We start from the raw sequence: 20,364 nt of genomic DNA on the forward strand, positions 1-20,364 counted from the left end.
TTTTTTTCACTGCACAAGAGAATACAAAACAGTGAAGCAAATCATGAGTTTTGCAAATGCACAGACATTATATATATATATATATATACACACCCACATATAAATGTGTATATGTATATATATAATGACGGGTGCCTATATAAATGTTTGACATAGAATTGCAAGATTGAAAAATGTGAATGTTCATATTTAATTACACATGCAAGAAGCATAATATAATCATAATAAATAGTAGCAACTAATATACATTAGTAGGAACATTGAAAAGATGCTGAAATAAATTAATCAGCTGGAAGTGATGAGAGGCCTTGGGTTCTGCAGCTGAGAGGCAGCTGGCTCTGCAAAGGCCTGGACCTGTCCTATAACTGCCTCTCCTGGACAGGTCCTAGGATACTGGGACCCAAGAGCCTTCCTAGTGGGAGTCAATAGCAAAGTTCCAGGACAGGTTGTGTTAATTCCAAGGAAGAGAGCACATTACCTGTCAGCATGAATTATTTCAGCCACGTTCTTAACTTTATACCTCTATTTTCAAACAGAAGATTGCTGTCTTATTTCATGACATAATTTTGGCATGTAAAATGTACAGAAAGTTCTTACTTACTCAGAAGAATGCTATCATAAAGAAGAAATAAACTTTTGCTACAAATGAGAAGTGGGCAGTGCTGTTTAGGGTAGCTGATGTGCAGGGCTTTGCTGCTGCTAGCAGGGAGAAATCTCCTTCAAAGGAAAAGCTTCCCCAAAGGATAATCAAAATGATCCTACCCTTGAGGGTTGCACAGCGGAACAGAACCTGGAGCTGCAAAAAGCTCCATGAAGAGGAGCCACCATCTCTACAGGGCAGCAGCCAATGCCACCCGAGTGCACACATGTGGAGGAGCCCAGGCACTGGGAAGTCATTGCAATACATGACTTTTGGAAGAGGGACATCATTCTGATGCATATATTTGACTTGCAGAAAATCCTGGTCATATACAAAACCAAAGGCATATAAATTTAATTAAATGGACCTTATGCAAAAAGGGTCCCATCAAACTGCTGCTGGTGCCTCTGATAGGCATCTGGCATCATCTCTCCAGCATTTCATATAATAGAGAAGTGGTCGAAGACACCCTGGTGCAAATAAATATGTAGCTTCAAAGACACTTAATTCAGTGGAGAGTTGTCATTGACTTTTAAGGGATCTTATGCAGACTCTCATTTAAAAAAGCTGAAGACAAAGAATTTAGGGTCTTTAAGGCCCCATTAAAATTCTTACAAAATATTGTCCCTTGAAATCTTCTCCTAGAAGACTGATCCGGAGGAGATTGTTTGGCTTAGTATATCCTCAGCGTCACAAAGCCAGCTTGGATGGGTTTGTAACAAGGAGGAACATGGCCCCTGCATCTAAGCTGCAAACAGAATGACCCCAAATTTTACTTCTCCTTAGCATACTGGAATGATCAAAACCTTCCTCTAACCTTCCCCCTTAAACCATGCAAATGTCACTTTCCGTGTGGCATTTCATAAACCTCCAGTCCATAACCACCGAGAAGTCTTTTAAAAGTGACAGGCAGAGGGACATAACTTCATCAAAGGAGGTTGACAAAAGGTGGATAAGACCAACTTTAAAGCAAGGTGCAAAATAATGATGAAATAGAAATTAATATGCATTTTAAATAGTTAAAAACGCAGTTTCAGCTATTCGATCCAGCAATAGGTAAAAATCTTGCCTGCAAGCCAAAAGCCTAATCTTCCGTGAACAGTTCCCCAAAGCTAGTCTTATCCAAACAGTTGTCTTCCTGCTTAAACGATACATAAGATTTGAACTGACATCCAGTGCATGACATAAACAGAAAAATACACATAAAATGCACACATTTTTTTTTTCTTCATAAAGCTATGGAGCTGCACAGCGCAAATTTAAGTGCACAAGGTCACACAAAGGCAGCTTTCCCAAAGGAATCGTTTAGACAGTGAGCGAAATGAAACTGTTGTATCTCTGAATGTTTCTCTTGAGGATTTCAGAGCAAGGGCCGAGCACGCGTTCAAAGCGGGGACGATCTAGCTTTACACACTTGAGGGGTCCACGTGCCACCACGGTAGCAGCCCGGGGCCGATTGAGCAACAAGGCTATCTCACCTGGAAACAGGGATAAATTCGTTGTCACACATTCGGTGCCCTCTTTCGGAAGGGTGCATATCCTAGCCACTATGCAGTTGCTTTGGTTGTAAAATATATTCTTTTATATTTATCTTGATAGACACTTTACATAATTCTGTTGACAGAACAAATGCATTACACATGCATAATGCATGCGTGCAAAATGCCTCTGAAAACAAATGTATTCAGGATGTTTTGCTGATTCCGGATCTGTCTCCTGTCAGTTACAGTGGTGTAAACCAGGGAATAGTTTCAGCTTCAATGAAATCTCTCCATATTGCTGAAAGCAGAATCTGACCTAGGCACAACCTCATTGTTCATTAAAGAGCAGAAAAACAATTAAGAGAACAACTACCTTTACCAATCCCATTTGCCTGTCTTTCTGAATAATACTTTATCAAACTGAAATTTCTTACCAAAATAATCTGATGGACCAAGTCTTCCAACTTCTACGTACTCCTCATTATCAGATCTGCGCTGGAGAACTGAAGCTGTGCCCTTGGAATAAAAGTATGGAAAGTCAGTTTGCTTTGCTTAAAGCTGCTATACCATTTAAAAAGCACTAAACCCAGAGTATTGCTTCTCACAAGACATCTGCCAGAATCCCTTAGCACTGCTGAAAGAGAGGTAACACTTTTACAAATGTCACAGGGTTTGGGTGCAGACAGATTTTTCTCCCACAGAAGTCAAAAGTTATTTTGAGGGCACACAGATCCTTAGGGAGATGCCGAAAAGAGCTGCACCATAGGAATAAACAGGTAATTTTCCCACTCGCTGTCTCGGGACATGGTTTTGTGAGACTGTTGATAAAGGCAGCTCTCAGCGCTTGCAGCAGAGGGTTAGGGTTTTTTTAGTGGCTCTGCCTGCTCGTGGCCTTCAGTGCTCTGGACACCTGCGAGTCAGTCGCTCGAGAGATGGAATGTGTCTTGTCTACACCGCCGTTAATAACCGCAGCGCTTGGCGCATGCTAAGACATGTCAAAACTCGGTAACGCTCTATTGAAACCTTCAAAGAGGCTCTACATGCAGAAATATTCTAACCTGGAGGAAACCTTAAATTATTAGTGGTGTAAGGTTTATGTAGAGGAATACAGGAGCTATCTCCTTTTCTGGAAAAAAAAAAAGAAGACAGCAATTTATGAATTTTTTTTCTGAGTCCAAACCAAAAGCATAGGCAGAAATAAAATGTTAATGTATTTTGATTTTTAACAAAAATTAACAAAAGTTTTTAAAAGCTAATAAATAGACTGGACAGCCTTTTTTCTTTTATTTATTTATTTAGTTTTTTTGGAAGAAGCCTGATGCTGATGCTGCAAGAAGAGTGCAGGCATAAAGAAAGTATTTAAGAGTAATCAGGGAGCATTGATAATGCTTGTTTTGAAGATTTTCAGCTTGGAAAGCAATACCTAGGGAGCTGAACCACAACAGACCCCCATGACAGCAGGGTTTGAGGATGCTGAGCACCCTCACACACGCTGGCTTCAGTGTCCTGAAAGGAGCCCAGCACCTGCTGAACCCTTTCACTTTTGCACTGTGTTTAAAAATACCCTGCAGGCTCCTTAACGTGTCATTGAGGGTCAAATCTGCATAGCAATGTCAGGCTCCCTCGGGTCTGATTCTCGCTTTTCTAGGACCTGCAGAGGGGCAGGAATGACCGAGAGCAGCAGAATATTCACAGTAAGGTAGCAAATGATCATATTTTGCCTTCTTCTGAACAAACACTATCAAGACGCTGTGATACTGTTTCATTGTATCACATCCTATTTCATAACAGGGCTATTTTTAAGCCCATACACAACTTTCTAGGTTAACCTACAACTGCTACCTCTACACATTATATAAATGAAGAGGGAAATCTTATTTTTTAATCATGCCAAGAACCAAAATCCACACAACGTGTGAGTTTTGTTTGATATACGCTAAGCATCTGCTTATTTTAATATGCATTTGGATGTTTCTCTAATGAATTTGACACATTAAAAGTTATAGTATATCCTTTTTGCCCATTATGCATAACCTGTGCTAAACTCCTAGGTATCACACTGTTAATGCATTAAAACAGAAAATTTACTCTTGCTGCCCATCAGCCACATGCCATATCATTACTACAGAAATCCTGAATAAGCACCAGGCTTGCAAATCCTGGTCCAGTTGAAAGCAATCACTAAACTCTTCTTGGCTTCAAAGTTTTCACTCTCCAAATGCCAGAGAGCTGATGGCCTAAACTCCAAAACGTGTGCTAGGCACAGCCTGCACAAGCCACGGCACGTGAGCGCAGAGAGGTCAGCACAAGATCACTTCCCAGTTGCTCAGAGATAAGCTAAACATGGGGGAATTGGTATTAGTCTTTTTCTTCCCCCTCTCCTTTTTTTTTATTTTTTTGCTATTAAAACATGATCACACACATAAAACTATCTGCAGCAAGTGTAAGGCAGAAATAACTGCAGAGAGGACTGAATATAAGAAAGTGATTTGGCGCCTGTCAAGTTTCCAGCAAGAATTCCTTATCCTTGATATAAGTAAATTGTTTAGCCAAAGCTGCTGTTTTCCAAGATCTTCCAGTAAATCTGCAAGGAGCTGAACATGCAAAGGTAGAGCAATGATTTTGTTATTCACACTTGCTGCAACAGCCTGCAGAATAAACATTTGCACATAAGCTGCGTTCTCAGAATATCTCGGGTAGGGAATAATGACTCTATCAATCTCCTTCTTGACAAACTTCAGATCAGGTGGAGCTCACAGGCCTAAAATGATGTTGTTCTTATTGCCTGTGCAATGTAGACACAGTCAACTTCAAAGTCACTCCCAGCCCTGTCATCCTCTCAGTCCCCATCTGGAGCCTGGCAAACACCTAACCCCTTGACCCAGATAGCTCTCTGTAATCCATGTCTCCTTTCCCTTTCCCAAAACTGTTTTTTAAACTTTTATTACAGATGTTTTATTACATAAAACAGAAAATCCCTGAAGTAATCATATTGACTGCCCAGGTCAAACAAAGGAGTCAATTCCCCACTGCCCATCTTGAGCATGATGCCGCAGAGGTAATCACAGTATCAAACAATATTGCTTTCATCTCTCCTAGCATCAGCTTTTATTGTGGTTAATATTTTTTGACAGGGTCTGTATGATATAGGACTTCAATAAGTCAGTTTTCTGAAGCAATTTCTTCCACTGTTCCACTACGGTCGGCCTTTTTAATCCAAGAAACACCATGATATCTGTTGGAGAAGGACAGATGTGTCTGGCCTCCACAATAAACACTTGGCTTGGCAGGATAAAGCAATGCATATTCCAGATACATATTTTTCCACTCTTGTTTTAACAGTCACATAGGCTTTTCCCGTTGCCCAGTGAGAACAGGTCTATCACGGAGCAAAAGAAGTTTCCTGAAACCCTGACAACGGCACCCAGATGTAAGTACTGATTACACATGATGGCCTCCCGTTGTGAAAAGTCCCCAGCTCCAAAAGTGCTTCCTGGAGTATTGTCCGAGTGACCTTCACGGGAAGACCGTCCACACCGCAAAAAAAGAACATGTATTTATAATCCTCTCTCTGTATCACCTTCATATCATGTATCTTATCTCTGGAAACATTATTTTAACTGCATTAGAGGAAAAGTGCAATTGCATGTGAACAGTGTAACCAGGACAAAAAAAAATAATAAAGACATGACCTCTTCTTACTCATATACTTAATGAAGTTGTCAAACTAAACAAATTAGGTGCTAACCCCTACCTTTGCTCCTACGGCCAGTTTCATGCCTGTATTTCATTTTAGTTCACTTGTCAAATCTTTCCAATATAGCATTGGAACTTGCTATCCTTCCTGTGCTTTAGCAAACCCAACCACATATAAATAATATAAGTGAATAAATATCAACTCAGTCCTGCAGGCACAGGTACTACCTAGTAGGGACTCAAATGGCTCACGCTCCCCTCCTAAAAGCAGTTGCTCTCAGTGAGAAAGATCTCCCCTTTGGTGGCATACGGAGCTTGGCAGGATCAGTCTCAGTGGAATAAACTGCAGGAGCCGAGATTTGCAGGATCAGGCTGTTTAGCGCTGCTCTATTTTAAAAAGTGCCTTGTGCGTTGATAGTTATTTCAGCCTCCCACGCCACCGAGCAAAGCCTTCAGAGCACAGGCTCAAGCACTGTGAAGAAGTTTGACACCCTCTAATAAATCAGCACTTTGCCATGATACAACATGGGGAGCAGACAGGCATGTCCTTCTCCTAGCAGACATTTGGGAGTGAAATGGTGATCTTTGGGAGAACCAGGAATATTCTCTTTCAGCCACTGAGGAGTGTCTGTATTCCCAGGAACTGATACCATTAACCTTCTCTCCTCCAAGTAAATTCAGGCATCCTATTGCAAAAACAACAAGAGTAGCAGCCCTCAAAGCAAGTGCCATCCCCACCTACGCTCCTGTCCACTCGTGCTGCTAACTGGCCCGGGCACACAAGATTTATTCGTGTAAAATACATCAGCAGTTTGTTTGGTAAGAATTTATAGCCTGGATACGGCACCATAATTTAAGATGTAACAAATAAATGATGGTTTATAATCCATGAACTCCCATCCTCTCCAAAGTAATGAGATTTTGACAGATATTTCACTTTTAAACTATTGGACCGTATGGATGAGTTAGACATCCTAGAGTTAAACGCAGTAGCCCGCCTAGATCAGCATTAACCATTCCTAGGCCTGATCCTGTGTGGCCTAATGAGCACAGCTGCTCCAGGAGACCCACCCTTACACTTAAGCATGAATCCTGGAGCCGGGAGTTGGCCTAAGTAGCCTGGCTATAAAAACCAGGTGCTCAAGAAGGTGGTGAACAAGGAATTCCTGCAGTCTTTCCTCTCTTTCTGAAGCTCCGTGGATCAGACCGGGTTATGTATTCCAGCACACCAAGGTGAAATGAGCTCTCCGATGACAAATCCTTGTCACCACTATGGCAGGACAGGCTGTAAAGTACAGGGCGGCTGTTGACTAGGGACAGGAGGTAGGAAGGGAAATCGAGCATTGCTTTTTTTAACTTTTTAGTTCCAAAGTCAATCTTGTTGATGTTCTATCCTCCCTGCTTCACCTCTCATCTTAGAGACATAGCAAATACTAAAAAATATAGTGAGGCTCCCTCTACAATAACAGACAATTATCTTTATTAAAAAGGAAAGAATTTGTATTTATTCTGTCACAGGTGTATGTAATGACAATTTCTATATCGTCTTGTTGCACTAGGTATACAGAATGCATTTCTAATCCTTAAGAAATTAATTTTACTTTTTTATAAGCAAGAAGTTACTATTTCTATTTCCATTATTTATTTACTTGCCTTTTGGAATGAAAGCAAGGAAGACTTTTTCTCCCTTATGCGCTCGAAATGTTACATTTCTATCCTCCTTACCAGCTTGGAACGTTTTTCCTAGGCTGCTATATTGTTTTCTTTTGCAGCATCCACTAGAGAAGAGCAAAGCAGCCTACAGAATCAGAGATGAAAAAGGTCAGGCCTATCCATCTGCTATCGCTATTAACTCTAACAATTGCCATTATGAACACACCTTTGCTCTTTCTCACTTTGTTATTCCAACGCTGCATAATTCACACGCTCAAAAGATAAGTTTCCCCTTGCTCCTCAGTATCACAAGCCCTTATTATGTGTTGCTATTAAATCGTTGCTAAGTTAACTGCAAAAGACTAAGGAAGAAGCTGTGAAGTGGTACCAAAACGTTCCTGTACATACATGAAATCATGCTGGGCTCAATGTAAGGACTCCTATTGGTTTTAATAGGAGCTACAGCAGATCTGAAATGCATTCAAAGACCTTTCACATGCTATGATTCTGAGAGTGTTTTATTTAATTGCAGGCAAAACAAAGATGTGGAAGTTTCTTGTTTTATTAGACCAACTTGCACAGCTATGAAATGTTTCTGGGTCCGTAAGTCTTTCTTCCAGTTATCTATTTTTTCAGAAACATCTAATAAAATATACTACTGACATATCCAGAAATGCTATACAGGTAATTTTCTGACACTATCAGAGCTACAGGGATACTAGCACTCAGTTTAATCATATCTGCCTGCTTCTTGATTAACGCAAACAATTAAGCCATGGAGCATCTCCAAATCATTAGCTTAAACTAAGGAGTGCCAAAAGTTCTAGCGTCTGATGCTGCAAAAATCCTGGAAATAGTGACTGTCTAGTGAATCTTGCAGACCCGTTAATATCTGCCAGCTGATGTTTCACCTTCTTTTTAAAAAAATCATTTAAATCAATTTGGTTGTCTTTGACGTAAAACCTCTTAACAAACTTGGCCCAGGTCTGCAAAATTTGCTTTTGTAATTACCTATTATGATGTGTTCTTTATTAAATATTGAGATTTACAGAAAAAAAAAGTTTGCATTATCTGAAAAAATGTTTTTTTGGTTTGCTTATCTCTAGCTAGTGAATCCTTTTCTTCATCCATTAGGGTTCACTGTAGATGCCTAAGTTAAAAAAGAAAAAAAAGTGCTTTTAAAAACCAACAGACAACATTTACACATTCAGCCTTTTTAATTTGGGTAGGACTCTGGAAATATTGAGTGCCACTGATTATCCAAAGAGGGATACTTGGGAGTATCTTTAGGATGGAACAGTGCAAATTAATTCTGAAGGCAGCATTACAGTAATGATGGGAGCATGGTGATTTCCATAGAGTCTTCTCAAGGCAGAACAGGGATTCTGAATACTGAAACAATCACAGTAACAATGTGTACGATTATCACTACATAATCACCCCTACATTATTATTATAACACTAACATTATAACATTAATGCCTCGTATTCTTAGTGGCCTTAATCTGCAACAACACGAATGCACACTGCAATCTAGTGAAGATGGAAACCAAACCCTACTGCCCAACTGGCACAAATCCTGGACAGTTACACAGCCAAGTTTGGTATCAAACAACACAGAGTGAGCCCTGCGAACCACCTGAATCACACCTGCACGAGGCTACTGCAGGTTTGCTAAACAACCATCACTTCTGCTGTCTGGGCACACAGACAGCAGCTCTGAAACAACATCCGCACCCAAGAAGGAGAAGCACAAAGCTGCCTAAATCAGTCACCAAAACAGCCACAAACATAAAGTACTTTTTAAAAAAATGGCAATCAATCATAAACCAAGTGTAGCTTTAAACAGCAGAAACAGCAGAGCCACAGGGCATTTCCTAAGGATACACAACAGGCCAGGGTTAAGGCCCAGACATGACTACACCCAGCCAGTCATTAATCACCGAGAAATCCCTTTGCCTTGTTCATTTACTATTTAAAATCATAGACATTTGACACAGGAAGACCTTTTAGATCATTTCATCCATCCTGCTATCACAGTCTCTGAGACAACCTTCCCCTTCAGGATTTCTGTGATGCAGTCTGCATTCAGTCCGTGCTATACCCAAATGTATTCCCCTGGAGCAAAAGCAGTGGTATAACTAGGTGGATATAACTGGCTACACCAATTGCATCTGCCTCGTGCTTGCATGGAGGCACCTACACCGTGTAAGTGAAACTCCAAGTTCAAATGTTTCTGCTCAGAGCTCTCATGGATAGTTCCCACTCCTCACAAAGAACACAAATTTGTGAAACTTGGTTAAAGTCTGTTTTGCCGAAAGGCTTTTCAGAGTCAAAGCACTGAACCTGATGGTCTTCCAACTTCGAAACGCTGCCCTTGGGTCTTGACCGGGTGGCACGAGGCAGAGCCCTGCGTGCCCACGGGTCAGGAGGCTCCAGGCTCCCTTTGGAGGGGCCAAGCAGCGCGGATGCTGGGTCACCCTCCTGGCTTTCCAGTGTCCATCCATGCTGCTCCCAGGCTTCTTCCACACGACACTGGTTGCCAGCTGAGGCTGGGAAGCCCTGGACATGCTTCCACTGCCCACCCTTTGGGGTCTATCTGCACCTTTATCTTTACCTTGTCCTAGAACTCTTTCCCCCTTTTTCTCTCTCACGTGTGCAGTCTACCTGTTGCAGAGCGGACAAAAAGCAGAGCCACTCAAGAAAAGTGGTATCAGATGCCGGGTTTTAATGAATCATCGCAGCGATACTTGGCCTTGACTAATCAGTAGCTTCTGTGGGAAAACAACTGAATTAATATTCATCCTGGTGCCAGATTTTAAAGACTCGTCCGTGCCAAGCACTGTGGATTATTGGCAACAATGCTGTTTTCCTCCCTCAGACATGTCAGTGCACAAAGCAATAAAAGTCACAAAGGAAAAAAAATGTTGCATTTTAGAGATTCTTTCTTTCTACAAAGCTAGCCATTATCTTTACTCTCTCTGAAGCCAGGAAATGTCCACTGAGTCAACATAAAAGTGACTCTATAATGGGTTATTCATCAACTGTTCATATTTGTGACTGACCTTACAGTTATCATGTCTTGGAAGCAGACAGTGCAGAATGCTACCACCTACAGAACGGCCAGTGTTGAATGCAAGAGAGCGAAAACACGAAAACAGAGCTGAACCTCCTTCACCCTCCCCGCAAAATCCTTTCTGGTGAAAATCGTTTTTAGTTGTTAATGTTGTTTTACGGCCCAATTACTCCTACCACCATCTGCTTCTTTGTGAAAACATTCTGTAGATACTGAAGTAACCAGACCAAGCAAAAGTCAGAGACAGACATCATAATTAAAGTCTCATAACTAATGCTGTGACCACGGCTGGGCCAGCAGCTGCGGCCAGCCAGGGCAATAGCTTCTGAGCAACAAATAAAACTTGGAGCAAACGGAGGGGAGAAGGGAGTTTATCACGGAGACAAGGAAAAAGAGAAAAAACAAGGAAAGCAACTCAGAGGTTGCTTTCTTTAAGTCATCTCTGTTGGTGAATCTTGTACATCCAAAGGATCAAATTTTGTGATTCTAAAAATCAGAAGAAAAAAAAAGTTTTCTCCAAATTGCCTTTTCCTGAAGAATTCTGCAGACAGCCTTGCACATTCCATAAAATCTACACTATAAAGCGAATGCTCGAGCCCTTGGGGGCATATTCTTTCAGTAAATCTGTAGTCATCTCAACAGTATCTTTGTAGAGCAAGGATAAAAGGCATCCCAGTAAGGGATAGTTTTAACATGACCCAGAGAAGGGAATGAATTCTACCAGAGACTAGGAATTTCTCCATTTCTCTTCTACCAGGCTGGACACCAGCATGTGCCAGGTGTTACTTATATCACAATATTTTTGTGTAAACACAGAGGTATGTTACTCAGGTGAAACTGAGGACCAAGCTCCCAGATGGTCCCAGATCTGGACCAGACACCAGATGCCTTTAATTTAAGTTTAGATTTAATGTGCCTGGGGCCATAATGTTTTTTTGTCATGTCAAGTAGTCTGAACCAGGGCTTGTGAGCCTGGCCTTCAATGCCAAAAGTTTATAAGAATCCTGAGAACTGTCTGAAAACCTTGAGGGGTAAACAGCTCATGCTGCCGTCCCTGCTCCCCTGGGGGAACATCACTACCTGGGAGCCTCCACTGCTTCTATAGGCCTGAAGTGCAGCACGACACGACTGAACAAGACTAAGGACAGAAGAATCACAGCATATACAATACCTTAAAGCATATACTAGCTAAATAAATTATTAATAATAATAATTATTAATAATAATAATAGTAATAAGTTGCTTTAAGCATAAAGAAAACTTCAGTAATTAGCACTCCTGATTTTTTTTTACAAGTTCATGCAGAGCACATATATATGAAGAATGCAGCTACCAACTATTAACACTGGGGTTTGCATCTGTGCACACCAAACATTCCCCCAGTTTTCCACACATCCGATAGCGGTAAGAGGCCAGGGTGTGTCAGTATTCCCAGCATAAACTTCAATTTTATGGGTTTACACATCAGATGTTTTAAATTACAGTTGCATGAGGCCGAAGACTCCTACACAAGTCGTCATGTCATAAGCGAACAGGGAAACATTCGTACGGATTTGTAGCAGTGGGCATAGCGTGTGCAAAAGAGAGGGCAGGAAAATTTTGAGAGCAGCATTGCTATATCGCATCCTTGGATTGTTTTGGTTTTACAATCTCAGTCCACCAACCTCTCAGTGATACCGAATAACATGAAAAAGTCCTTATATACCTCCCGGTGCTGGCATAAGCTATGTTCTCAGTCGCAATGTCCTGGAAGACCCACCAGCACATCGCTGCTCAGCTGCCATTCTCGTCCTGCGGGACTGCTGATAGCATCATTCCTGAGAAAACTTATTTTACAGCAAGGGATCAGCAGTTCTGGGGCTACTTTCCAAGCGAAGGCAAATCCTTTGAACTACATAGCCAAAGACACTGCAAGTTTTCCTCTAGCCAATAAATAATCCTGAATTTTTATCATGCGCCAATCTTTGATTTATGAAAGAGTATTATATAAAAATAAGGGAAGAAATAAATAAATGTCTGCTAGTAACACAAAGTCAGAATGACTTACACATAAGCTGCAGCAGAAAATAACGCCCAATATCTTTGAGTAGTAAAATATAGTGTAAAGAGAAAAGGATGGTCAGATGATTTGTTAGCTTGGGCATCTGGCCATAGGACTAATATTTCTGCTCTGCCGTAGACACTCTGCAAGTGAAACCATGAAGGCTAAGGCTCTCAAGGTGCCTAATTCCCACTGTTTTTTTTTCAGTAAAAAATAAGAATTCCCTTAATTCTTGTGTCTGTGCTACAGGATGCAACAGGTAACAGGGAGGTAGCTCTATGCACCTCATCACACAAGGGCAGGGAGGATAAATTCAGTGAAGATCATAAGGTGTTTGAGACAGGGAGATAAGCACCCCAGAGAAAACGAGGTGGCAAAAACGCTATATACTGCAATATCCCAGTAATAATGACTCTCAAAAATTTTTGGTCACACATTTACATAAGCCACAAGCATGTGCCAATTGAGGTGAGAATTTTCTGTAGCAAAATGTTGGATGCCTTCACAGGGTTTTCCTGTCCAGCAAGGTTTTTTAAAAACAGATAATTGATCTGAATGTTTTCAGAAAGGGATGATACCACAAGAGATAATTCTGACTGTGGACTAAAGATTGAGTCATTATGGGGTTTGACGGCATATTTTTTAACTGTATATTTTTAAACTATTATACACTATCCCTCTTCCTTTGAGATTATAGCAACTCACAGAATTTACATACAGTTGCCCTGGTTTCTGCCACCAAAGAGGCAAGGAATTTGCAAAATTCTAAAATAGACCAGATATTTTGGCTAAAAAGAAGTTTCACAAAATTGTTATGAAAATGAACCTCTGGACACCACTGCTCCCATTTCAGACTGTGCAGAACTGAGCCAGGCGCCTGCGCTGCAGTGGTTATCAGTGGGGCTGGGAGGTGGAGGAGCTGCATGACAGATGGGTCCCACGTCACCGGGTGGGAAGAACAAGGGGAACAGCCAGTCACTTCCTAGGAAACTAGGAAATATAGAGAGATGGATATGCTTAAGATTGTGTTGTGCAGCTTGCCTCACTGAAAACAGTGTTAAGAAGCACATAGTTTCATCAGCAGCTTAACTAAACCTGCGTTTTAGTTCCCTTGACTCAGCAAAACTCTTTACCTCTGTCCCCGTTCTGGATGGCACACAAGCACATGCCTGGCTTTATATCTTTGACCTCAATTGGATATTATAAATACCAACCTGAACACAGGTGAACTTCGAAGCAGGGCCGGTGGAAATGCCATTGCTTGAGCACTACCAAGTGATACCAAGAAAACCAAACCTACCCTCCTGTAAGAGCACAACAGGAAATAATTCCTCTGTGGGTAAAAACAAGCAAAGCAGAGAGCCCTCAGGTCCTGCTGCTTTTGTTTATTGAGGTATTTTTGTTTATTGGTATATAAGGAGTTGCTGTAGACTGCCTTTGACAAACACATTCGGTATCAACAAAATGCAGGTAACACTAAGCAGTTCAGACTTTGAAACTCCTTTTCTAGACAACATTCATCTTCCTAATTAATAATTAATCACACAGTGTTTTTAAAGAGATTATCAGGTGTGATAGCAGAGTGTGCCTAAGGCAGTGACTTCATTAACCATACGGAAGAAGTTTACTTTGTAGTTCTGCTGCCTGTTGTAGAGGTAGGTGCCAAAGGGGTCTCTCCTGGGTTAGAATGTCAAAGAGCAACAATTTAAAGCAGGAAACAATTGGGCTTTTCTTTTCCTTTTTTTTTCCCCTTCTTCTTTTCTTTCTTAAAGAGCTTTTAAATCATAAATCTTCAGATGCTCGTTGTGCAATTCAAGACCCAAGTCTACTTTTCCCACAAAAAGGCCCAATCTTGCAAAGAGCAGAGCACCCTTCCCAGTTACACCCAGGATCTCCCTATGTTAGCCGGAGTTACCATGGAGCGAGGAGTTTACAAACACTGTTCCACCTCGCAGGGCTTTGAAGTGCTCTTGTGCAGAGCCGCTCCGCGCGTGCCAAGAGCGTCAGCAGCCTTGGAAACACTGATCTCACCTGCAGGACAGTATCTCAAGTACACACTCCGCAGCCCCAACAACTCCCCGTGCATCCTGCCCAGGGCAGAGCCAGTTGGTGGCACTGAAATGCAACATCAGGAGCAGTGGGAAATAAACCCCGGCCAGCACAAGGCTCTTTTGCATGGGATCATCCAAGAAGAGCGCAGCAGAAATGATCATTACTGATTAATGTGATTCAGTTCTGCCAATCAGGCAGCTCTGGGCATTAATTTTTGTAGGATTGCTGCACCATCAATGGAAATTTTCTGTTATTTTCCGATTTTGCAATTCCCACCACCCGGTTTCAGGACTAATGGGTATTTTATAAATTTTCAAATGAGGCTTTTGCTCACCTCCATAAAGTATCATTAGAATTATTCCCACCGATGAGGAAACACCACTGCAAAGAGTGTAGAGTTCTGCCCACAAAATAGCAGTGAGCGTGATAATACAGAACAATACAGGCAATTTAATACAAACCTACAATTTAAAAACATTTTAATTTTCTTTTTCTAATGTGAGACTGCTTGATACAATAGGTCCATTTTGCCTTCAATTTTCTCCTGTGAATTATTTTCTATTTTTAGGCCTTTTATTTTTAGGCTGCTGCCTGTTCTTGCTGGACAGCCAGAGCAGCTATCAATTGGAAATGTTTTATTTCCCCAGCAGTTTTGTTCCCCTGCTCTATGTGCCACTCGGGCCAGACTGTCCTTGGAGGAGATGCACAGCTATGGGCAGCACATTGGAAGGCCTGTTATAAACTGCCCTTGGAGGCACAGTGTGACTTTGCTCCAAACCTTTTGCTGCTCTCTGCTCCTACCCCGGTGTCCGTGCACACATTTTTCTTATGCCCTGTCAAACTCGGTGGAGCATTAGGGCCATATGGCAGCAGCTCAGCACCCAGTCGGGCACAGCAAGCTCTCAGCTAGCAACTGATATTAAAGGACTCGCTGAGTGTATCCAGCAGCGTCCCGTGACAATAACTGTGTGCCCTACATGGTGCTTAGCAATGACAAGTAGGTCCAAATGATCTGACATGGGCGAGGGTGGGAGCTGAGAAACCCAGCGAGCTTCACAGCTGCAGATCCCAGCGTTTCTGGCAGCTGTGTTGGACTGTCTTCGAGGTGCCACGGAGCCAAGTCTGGAGCTGAATTTACAGAATGGTACATGAGCATAACCTCTATTTTTAATACTATTGTCGCTACCTTTTTCAGTAACCTAGACGACAGCAAAAAACTCAGCCCTTCACAGTTTCATAGCACTGTTATACTAGTTGAACTACTGTTCAAATGAAGGCAGTGGCAAAGCACTTACTAAACGAGTTGGAAATAGAATCAGCCCCTGTTCAAATGACATTTCAGTTGAAAGGACTTAACATTTTCTAGGATATTTAAGTCTGCAAAGCTTGTGTGCCTTTGCAAGCTATCGCTTTAAAATGCTAGCTAAAAATATTTGCTTTATCTGAAGTCAGATGAATAAATCCTCCCTACTGTTGGGTACACAGTGTGGCAGAGTACAATACAACTGCAAATTTATTTGTTAGAAACTGTACATCTGTTATGATTTACGCTTGCCAAAATATAATTCTTTATGGCAACAATTGTTTCATGGTGCTTAAAGTTTTTCACCTCTGTGCCAGGAATCTCATATGGGATAATTCCATGACCTTGGAATCCAACAGATACATTCCACATCTGTCTAGTCTGGGAAAGCCTGAGCTTGTTGTGTGAAAAGCGTAGTGGGAAAATAAGACCTGGAAATATCTGAAAATACAGAAACTGCAGATTACTTCTTTCTTCTCTTCTAATTAACAGTTTGAAGTATATCAAATCAATTACACAAAAGTGTTTATTTTTTTTTCAAGGACATATTTGCTTTGGATCCTATATGCAAATTAAAAATGTGGTATAAACATTAAAATAATTGTATCTCTGGGAAAAAATCAGCCTTTAAATACTAAAACTAAATTATGAAAAATAAACCACACAGCCTATTGCAAACAAACATTTTGGTTGTGGCTGTGAAGATTTAAGATGGCAGAAAAACTGCAGCAGTCTTAGAATCTGAGGGATATGCTTTTGTCACTATATTTTTAACACAAAATAAACCACACACAGCTTGGTGAGCAGTGGAACTTCCAAAGCCAGGTTTCCTGCGACTCTCCCCGTGCACATTTTGTTATTGTAATAATTTGGCTGAGCTCGTGCAGAGTTCCCTCCAAGGGTACTGTGGCAGTTTCATGCAGACAGTCTGCACCTCGAGCAACCTGCACTCTACTATGATCTGTGCAACCCTGGAGGCAGGAGGGAAATGTCAGGAAGAATAGCTTCTCCTGAGAAAAAAAGGAAAAATGTGAATGTGCTTGCTTGTCAGAAATTGAGACTAAATACTCTTGTTGAAGCTACCTAATCGTAAATATTCTTGTTCAAGCTCTCCTTTTCCAAGGAAGCTTAGTGGTTGCACTTTAGTTTGCAGTTCCTGAGGCTGGCAATACACTGCCAGGCTGTGTCCTATTGCAGGACCAATATACCAAGAAAACACCCCAAAAGTAGGCACACAGACGAAGGCAGTGCTGCAGGCTAACCAAGAATGGGCAACTCGTTTATCAAGTTCATACAAAACTGTGCTAACAATTTTCAATCCATGCGTGAGTCCTGTGAGTCTTAGAGAACCATTTTTTTATAGGGCTAACAAGATCCCACTTGGAACCAATATTCCTGATGCTCATGATCCCTTTGGGTGCACCAAAGCTTTATAAGTTGGTAACTGATTTTTCTAAGCCATGTCATAAACAAATAGCCTTTATAATAAATCAGCATTTTGTCCAAAAATTCTGCTGTAAAGTTTAGTTCTGTACTATTGGACATAGTGTTCTGGTACTACATGAAATAGTTTCTGTGTATATAGCAGCCAAACAAATTGGCAACATTTGTAGAGTGTTTTGGATTACAAGGCCACCAACATCAAAAAATATATGAAAGAAGCTAATGACTTTTCAACATATTGTGACAACAAACCAGCCAAAACTACTTTCAACCACAGTTTGCAAAATAATGTGTTCCTGGCTACTCACATCACCTCTCCTGCAGAAAAAATTAACATCAAAGATGTAAAGTCCTGTGAAATTGGGTTTAAAATACAAGCCTTGAACTATGCGTGAGCAGGCATAAACACTACTGCTGCATAAAAAATAGTTCATAGTGGATGTTCATTCTTTGATGCAGAAAAATATAGGCAATTTCCAAAGCGAGAAATTCTGCTAGACTTCTAGTGGAAAGGTGAGGTGGGCAGATTCTTCATAATTACACAGTATGCAGTGTTAATACTTTTCTACCCACTCAAGTCATAACAGCTGTTCCTTCAAAAGAGGGAAAATGAACGCCGTTGGTAATTCTTAAGCAAGCTGCCAGTTTTCCACATGGGATTTGATGGCTAAGATTGTTTTTTTTCTTTTTTTTTTTTTCTGTAGTCTTGAGCTTCTGCAAGGAGTAACAGGACTTTTAGCAATTCTTTCTATCTAAAGAAAAGTTATATTTTCTAAATTCTTCTTATATACTAAATATCTTACTAGTGAAAAAACTCTGTATCTAATGCCTTATCTTTTTCTTTTTCAGACACTTTTTATAGTTTTTAAGGGTAGTGCCTGTCACATATTTGAAGTTCTGTTCAGTGTCTAAGTGTGTGATAGGCAGGTGCAGTTTTTTCCACTGACAATTCTGTGAGCATCAGAAGAGAAACTATGTTCATAAATCAAATATGCATTTCAGTGCCAGCATCCAACACCAAAGAGGAAAAAAAGAATGGAATTTTAAGTGTCAGATATTGATTATGAACCAAATTCTGGCTGCCTTGGAGAGAGGTGCCTGTCCAAAAAAATTACAGATAAAGAAAAAGCCAGATTTTACAGAATTACAGATAAAGGAAAAAACCTGTTGGCCTCTCAGCCACTTGGAATGGGTTTCGTACAGGCCCTTCATATTGTTTTTATGGGACACACTTTGGTGATGGCTTGGAACTACACGAAGTATTCTAAACACATACACACACATGTACAACTGTTTCCCAACATTGATCTGACCCACTTTATCTTCCAGTGAGGGATTCAGTTTATTTAATAGCCCTTGAGCCACCACTACCTTGTTGCTGGTCATGCAATGTCTGGGTTGGGATATGCATGTGAACTGTCACCATGCACAGCTCAAAAGCCATATGGTGAGCACTCACAGACCATGTACTTGTATAAGAACACTCAGCTGGTGTTGAAAAACATAAACTCCTAATTCAATCTGTATACATATAATTATACACTAATGCCTCCTTGTTATCCATACCCTGAGTCTCTCCCAGCCCATTTTATAACTTGTTATATCATCGTGTGTATGTATTTGTGCAAGATGTGGAGGATTCAAATATTTATATCAGAAGAGGGAGGAAAAATCCCATCGACATCTGTTTGCAGAAGTGAAATGGTGAAACTGAAGTGTCAAATAATCTCCCTAAACGATGTCATTATATTCAGCTGCCTGACAGATCTCTCTGCCTGTGTGAGAGTAAACAAGAATATGGCGCAGTCGTTTGGACTGAGTTTAAGGCCAAACAAAGGAACAAAAGATCCATTTTTAGACCAGGTCTCCTGCTACAGTCTACAAATGTTCACTTGTGATGTTCCCTGTAAGTGCCTTTGGGAACAATGATCAATGCACTGCGTGGCTGGCCAGCCTCATTAAACGTATTGGCTATTTGGAACAAAAATATCTCAGGGAGAAAACAAACCTTCAAGCAGCAAATAGACAAGACACACTTCGAACCTCCTGAATGTTTTCAAATATCCTGGAAATCAGGCATCATCCCATTTACTTCATACATTTCCATAGGACTGGGGCCTGACCTTATTTGAATTTTGAGTAATTGTCTTGATTTGAGTGGAATTGGGACAGATTTATAGGGAGATGAAAGAAATTAAACAGAGGCAAAATTATATTAATACAAACCCTTGATATTTACCAGGAAAAGACACAGTTTATCACGAAGCTACACTTACCTCTGTAATAATGAAAAAGTCATCGCCAGGCTCTCCCTGCACCACAATTTTTTCTCCATCTTCAAACTGGACAGGTTCCAGTGCATCAGCCACTGTCAGACGCTCCCATTTATCCAGGGACTCTGAAATATTGAAGATCATAAAACATTATTATAAAAAGACACTGGCTTTGGCTGAAGATTCAAAATTAAGCTGACAGCTCTGATATGCCTGGTTCTGTCATAAAAGAAACATTTCTTTCATCTGAGCATTTTGCACAAACCTCCAGTTGGGAAAGATGGGTGTATTTATTCATTGTGTCTTAGAACTTGTAATCTTTGGACCGGAAAAGTTGGCTACAGTTCCCTAACTCTGTGATCTCTCATGACCTGATGCTGCGCTGAGCTAGAGCAGCCTAGAAGCTGTGTATATTTTTATATATATTTATGTATATTAAAAATATATTGGTGATGGGGGTGTCCGGAGAGGGACAGCTCTTACCATATCCCACACCAGCTGTCAGAAAAAGCCCTACTCCATTTTTGTTAGTTATTCTCAGCCTGTTCAACAAGCAGTAAAGAGGTTCCCATTGCAAGAAAAATTTTTGTTCAAAGTTGAAATCACTCAGCATTGAAAGCAATCGGACCAGAGTCTTAATGTCTTAACATGGCTGTATGAAGTAGCACCTCTGTTCATTCGCAATTCAGACCTGTAGAACTGCACA

The 20,364-nt window shown here is 40.9% G+C and overlaps 1 protein-coding gene across 1 annotated transcript in view; it reads right to left on the reverse strand.

The window, feature by feature from the left end:
• Positions 1-271: 271 nt before the first annotated feature.
• Positions 272-20,364, reverse strand: part of PRKAR1B (protein kinase cAMP-dependent type I regulatory subunit beta) — an 88,466-nt gene continuing 68,373 nt past the window's right edge. Inside the window, exons 8-10 of the mRNA XM_088529438.1 lie at positions 19,662-19,783; positions 2,556-2,637; positions 272-2,118 (exon numbers count right to left, since the gene is read on the reverse strand). Coding sequence (XP_088385564.1) covers positions 1,946-2,118; positions 2,556-2,637; positions 19,662-19,783 — 377 coding nt within the window. The 3' untranslated portion in view covers positions 272-1,945. The remainder of the gene's footprint in view (positions 2,119-2,555; positions 2,638-19,661; positions 19,784-20,364) is intronic.

Source organism: Tinamus guttatus, unplaced genomic scaffold (genome assembly GCF_059628265.1).
Source record: "Tinamus guttatus ecotype Peru unplaced genomic scaffold, ASM5962826v1 Tinamus_guttatus_pri_ptg000330l, whole genome shotgun sequence".
NCBI lineage: Eukaryota > Metazoa > Chordata > Aves > Tinamiformes > Tinamidae > Tinamus > Tinamus guttatus.